Here is a 5,503-nt window from a genome sequence, read left to right on the forward strand (position 1 = left end):
TGCTTCGAAGCTCTGCTGTGCACTGACACATGAAACCAGCTGCAACTAACACACACACACGCACAACTACGACCCAAAATATATCCCCCTCCCCTTAACCCAGATACACAAGCATGGAAAGGCCATCAGAAGGGCAAAACAAATACATCGTTATATCTGTCAGGTCTTTAAGTATAAAGGCATCTTTATTCAACAAAAGCAAGTCAATACGGGACCAACGAAAGTGACGTTCCATCATCCCGAAGTCAGTAACATTTGATTTCCAAAGGCCACCTGAAGCGAAAAGAGTGCCAACGTGAATTTTGTCCGTGTCGAATGAATTTTATGTTCGGGGTGTTCTGCAGTTGCGTTCCAAAGCGCCAAGTTTCAAAATCACGTGACTTGGAAAACCTTTGGGGGGGGGGGGATAATCAATGTGAATTAATGGGAATTTGAAAAAAATCGAAGTTGGAAGCAAGCAGACTTCATTCGAGTACAGTGCTACCTTGACTTATGAGTGCCTAAAGTACAATATTTCACGTTAGGATCAATTGTTTGGTCGTTTTGTTTTTGCTATTTGTTGCAAGACAAAATTTGAGGCGTCAGCAAGCTTTGGGAACACTGCTGCTCGAAGGAAAAAATGGGGATCAATTCAGATTACTGATCTCACTTGTGCCATCTATTTTGTACTGATATCTGCTTATGACAAAAAAAATATAGGAAAATGCCCCGTGTCCATTAAATGATCCTCAATTCCCATGGAAAGTTTCCAAACTCCCCCAATTCACCAGAAACGGTGGAAGTTTTCCTTCCTCTGCTTTGCAATCCTAATCAAAGTCAGGTGTGTTTGACGGATGTGATGGCGAGTGGGGACGCGTTCTTGCCATCCTGGCTGAGGCAGGGGCTGAAGATGGGGTACAGATTTTCGTTAAAGTTGTGAACAAAGGTGTAGAGGTGCAGGCGGGCCTTGGAGTCATAGAAGGAGACCTGGCCGCCTTCGTAATCCAGGAAAATCCCAACTTTAGCGGGCTGGGACGGCAGCGTGAGAGGAAGGCGGGAGGAGGCCAGCGCTTTCACCTGGCCGTTCTTCAGCCACAGGCACCAGTAGCCGCCGGCGGGGCTCAGCTTGATCTCGCCCTTGCGTCGGGCCGAGGCGTTGGCCACGCCCAGAGTCCAGGCCGTCTTGCGGGCCACGTCCACCTCCCAGTAGTGGCGCCCCGAGCTCACTGCCTCCCGTCCCAAGACGAAGAGGGCCGGGCTGAAACGTTTGGGGCCCTCGGAGTGGGCACTCTTGCGTTCCTCGTACCTTACCTGGCGGCCGTCGTCGGACAGCACCAGGTTCTTCTGGGCGGTGGCCGGGTCCAGGATGACCTCACCTGAGCAACAAAAAGCAACTTTGTGAGTGAGTGAGTGGCGCCATCTGGTGGCTATCATCAATGCAAAGATACTCACTGGAGTAGTTCTGCACCTTGCGGAGTTCTAAGGCACAAGACAAAAAGAGCTTAAGTTACAAATGAGTTTCACTTTGAAAAGCAACGTCGCTACGGTCCTACCTTTGCCGTACAGCCTTTTGAGTTCCTCCTGAAACTTGTCCACGAGGCCGCTGACCGACGAGCGGATGGTTCCCAGGTAGAGGTCCGTGTTGATGCTCACCGCCGACCAGTCGGTGGGCTCGGGAAGTGGGGGCAAAGTGGCCAAGTGCTGCATGGAGCAAATGGGAATGCGGAACATTACTGAGAATCCATACAGACAGTTTTATTTTGGTGCCATTTGGTGGTGTTAAAGTGGGTTTAAGATCTTAATTTACACAAAAGTAGACATTTGCCACCATCTGCTGACGTTTATATGTGATTACAACAGAATAAAAAGCGAGTGGCAGGGTCAATTACTTTGCTATAGGCCTACCTGCAAAAAGACCACTTTATCCTTGTTTTGTGCTTGGGTGTCCAACTCATGGCTCCGCCTCCTCAGCTGACTCAGTTCGTTCTCCAGGCTTCGCGCCAGCTCCTGCGCGTGGCGCTCGGCCTCGCGCTGCCTCGTGGCGATGAGCTCCACCAGCTCGGCCTGGCTTTGCTCCACCAGGCGTTGCAGTTCGGCAAACACCTGCCAGCTCTCCTCCAACTCCTTCTGGGCGCTGGTCTGCGAAACACACAAATGCACAAACGGGAGGGCTCAAACAGTGTTTACATTACTTGAGTTATCGTTTGTCTTCTGCACACATTCTTGTTTAACAGTGAACTGTTGTGCATTCAAAAGTTTCGAGGGCAACTTAAAAGGCGAGTTTTCAGTTATTTATTAATATTTTGAGAGAGTCCACCACGCTCGACCGAGAAAGGACAACATATAAAAGAGAGAAGGTGTTAGTGAAGTGAGATTACGTTCAAAGCTTGCTTATAGTTTTAAAATTGAAAACTCCCCTTTTAATTTCACCTGTAACAGTTATATTACATTTTAGGTTCATTGTGAAACTACACTCAAAAGCCCAATTATCTTTTTTTTTTGAGTGTGTGTAAGAGAAGAGAAATATGTAACAAAGTCACTCGACAAGTTGTACACAAACAACCCCACTAAAATGAAAGCACTCAATGTGGGCGGTAATTAAAATTTCAGCCCTAACATCACGACACTCCTCGGGACTGCGCAAACAAAAGCAGGGCTTTTCTCCAAACTAGTTGTACTGGTTTGACGAGCGCGCGCGAACGCCTCGCTTGGATTTGATGCACGAGAGGAGCAGGAAAGGCTGAAAATGGCAAGTTTCAGTGGCCACATCACGAGTACCCACTTTGTGATGTCCACTGGCGCCACCTTCAGCACTGGAGTGGAACTACAACGTTTCCATCACTCCGGTCAGTCAAATATAAATCGCTTTTACAGTGGATGGATTTTAGACGTACAAGTAGGTGTCAATCTAGGAAATCGATGGCAATGTACAGGTCGTAACTGTGCGTATTTTCTAATGACGTGTGCTTGTGGAGTCCCAAAACGGAACGTGAAACAGTTCAACCGTCTGTCTTGAAATCTCCGCTAGCATACCACCGAAACCCCCACGATATAATCAGATGCAACCATTACCACGCTTTCGAGTTGGGACAAAAGGGAAACATGAAACATTAGTTTTGATTTGGGTTCAATCACTCCAAAAGAGCCAAAAGAAATTTTGGTACAACCAATCAACGTGAACCAGGAAAACATTCTGAGAGCAAGAATGACCTTGCTGGGCGAAAACATGTTTACACAGCGAGCTTCCTCGTAAGTGAATAATCCCCCCATTGTTCGGATTGCCCACAAGGATCTAAAAACGGGAACAGGAAATGTTTGCGACTATGTATGAAAGGAGCCTTATTTGGCGTCTCTTTCTCGTTGACATGTTCCCGCCCCGTTTACGTGCACCTGTTGGTCTTTGTCAAATATGAGACCACATTGTTTGATGGGAGACGTTTTATCCCAAAATGAATGGTGTTTAAAAAAAAAAGGCATATTCCTTTTTCTAAAAAAAAGATTAATAAATTATAAATTTGAGACAAGCGAGTATTAAATGAATATATAGAGGATTTATAATTCATAATTCGCTAAAAGATATTTCCTACTATATGAAAACTGAGCGGTGTGTAAGGGTTGAGGATCGACAACTGAAGTGGTCTTACCTTGATGACCTTAATGGATTGCTTGAGTTCATCCAGCTTTTTGGCGCGCTCCTTAATCAGGTGCTTCAGTTCGGATCGCTTCTTTCCCAGGCTGCTCTGTGGAAGAAAGACAACACGGTCATGTGATCAGAAAACGACGCCGGAGTGCACCTGCGTGGCTGCGACCACCGACCAGCTTCTTCTTCCACTCGTGGTCTGTCGAGACCACATCGTGTGATTTGTGAGCAGTTTCCACGCAGGCGGTGCAGATGCAGACGTGGTCGGTACGGCAGTAAACCTCCAGGAGACGTTCGTGCTTCTTACAGATTTTGTCCTCCAGGTGGAAGGTGGGCTCGATCAGGCGATGGGACGTCAGAGACTTGACCTGGACATTCAAGTCCCACATCGGACAGGAAGTCAGTGCTTCTGACAACCCCGTCCCCCAAATTGCTTTGTCGCCGTACCTTTTTATGATGTCTCAGATGGGTTTCACAGAAGGACCCGGGACAGTTGACGCACGACTTGTGTGCCCTCATCTTCCTCCCGATGCAAGCGTCGCAGGGAACATCTCCGGCCCGCGCAAACTCGCCGGTGTCAAAGCCTGGGGATCCCGGGTCTGAACTGAGATTGAGCATGGACCCTCGCGTGGATGCCTCGGCCCCGCCGGCTACCGCCATCCCCTGGAACTGAGAGGAGATCTCCGCCAGGACCCTGTTGACGCTCATCTCGGGCTTCCTGCTGTAGCTCTTCTTGCACATGGGGCACAGGAACTTCTTGCTGTGGTTCCAGTAGCCCTGCAAGCAGGCTTTGCAGAAGCTGTGGCCGCATGGCGTGGACACGGGCTCCACAAACACTTCCAGGCAAATGGAGCAGCTGAACTGGTCCTCGTTGAGGACACGACCTCCTGGAGAGTTCACGTCTGGAATCAAGGAGACAGTTGAGAGCAACTCAGTGTTCAGCTGGAGCGCATGTGACAAACATCCGGAGGTTGAAAACATCTACTTAGGGAGAAAAAAAAAAACCCTGGGAGATGTAGAGAAGTACTGATTCAACTCAAGCAATTTCTACCACTAATATGACTTTTTTTTTTTTTTTTTTTGGGCAATTGTGGCTGATTAAGAGACAGAGAAAAGTGCAAACAGGTTTCCTTCAAGTGGCAGCAACGCTCACGCTACAAAAGTGAGCATTAGCCATCACGCTCAAGTCGAGCAGGAAGTAGCATGTGAGGAATGTCGGCCAACAGGAGCGTCCACCTGACGGTGAGTGGAATGCAAGTTGAAACTTTCAAGAAATAATCATGTGCTTTACTTTTTGGAGGCACAAAAAAAAATTATTCACGAATAAAGATTTTTTTAGAATTAAAACATTTGGGTGAAAGAACTTTTTTTTTTTTTTTACTGGTACATTACACAAGACGGAAAGATTGTTAATTTAAAGCTGCTCATCTCTAATGAAAAAAAATATTTAACAAATCTACTGAGAATAAGGAATAAAAGAAGGACTTGCAAACTTAGCGACAATAGTCAAGAGGCATTGGAGTAGAAAAAAAAAAGTGAAAGAATTCCCTCATCCCGTCAATTCAAACTCACTCTGCATGCTCTCCTGACGGCGCTCCCTTGGCAATCAAGCCGACAGGCCGCGCGCCCTGGTAGAAGGATCCGCAGCCAGCCCGGGGGCCCTCCCACGCACTCCCGAGGGCGGCGTCCTGAAACCAGACACCCGAACTGAACACATCACTTGTTTGCCTTTGTCACGTCAAATGTATTCTTGTCACCGACTTGACTGGCTGCTCACAAACAAAACTCGCACAACTGAAAGGAAGAAACGAAAGACAAACAACCAACCGGCTCGTCAACAAACAGCATTGAATGACGTACAAACTGCTCTGACACAAATCGGAA

At 47.5% G+C, this 5,503-nt stretch overlaps 1 protein-coding gene and 1 long non-coding RNA gene across 2 annotated transcripts; one reads left to right on the forward strand and one right to left on the reverse strand.

The window, feature by feature from the left end:
- Positions 1-166: 166 nt before the first annotated feature.
- btr12 (bloodthirsty-related gene family, member 12) lies at positions 167-5,329 on the reverse strand. Its single transcript, XM_088295121.1, has 8 exons — positions 5,192-5,329; positions 4,067-4,521; positions 3,796-3,987; positions 3,624-3,719; positions 1,885-2,118; positions 1,533-1,680; positions 1,432-1,458; positions 167-1,355 (listed from the first exon to the last, which is right to left on the reverse strand). Exons 1-8 carry the CDS (start codon positions 5,196-5,198, stop codon positions 817-819), a joined length of 1,698 nt encoding a protein of 565 aa, XP_088151247.1. The 5' UTR covers positions 5,199-5,329; the 3' UTR covers positions 167-816.
- Positions 2,659-5,038, forward strand: LOC148338740 (uncharacterized). Its single transcript, XR_015842986.1, has 3 exons — positions 2,659-2,825; positions 3,714-3,882; positions 3,943-5,038. It is a non-coding gene; the product is annotated as an uncharacterized LOC148338740 (long non-coding RNA).
- Positions 5,330-5,503: the final 174 nt, after the last annotated feature.

This window comes from Idiotropiscis lumnitzeri, chromosome 4 (genome assembly GCF_059441095.1).
Source record: "Idiotropiscis lumnitzeri isolate Australia: NSW breed Sydney's pygmy pipehorse chromosome 4, RoL_Ilum_1.0, whole genome shotgun sequence".
Taxonomy (NCBI): domain Eukaryota; kingdom Metazoa; phylum Chordata; class Actinopteri; order Syngnathiformes; family Syngnathidae; genus Idiotropiscis; species Idiotropiscis lumnitzeri.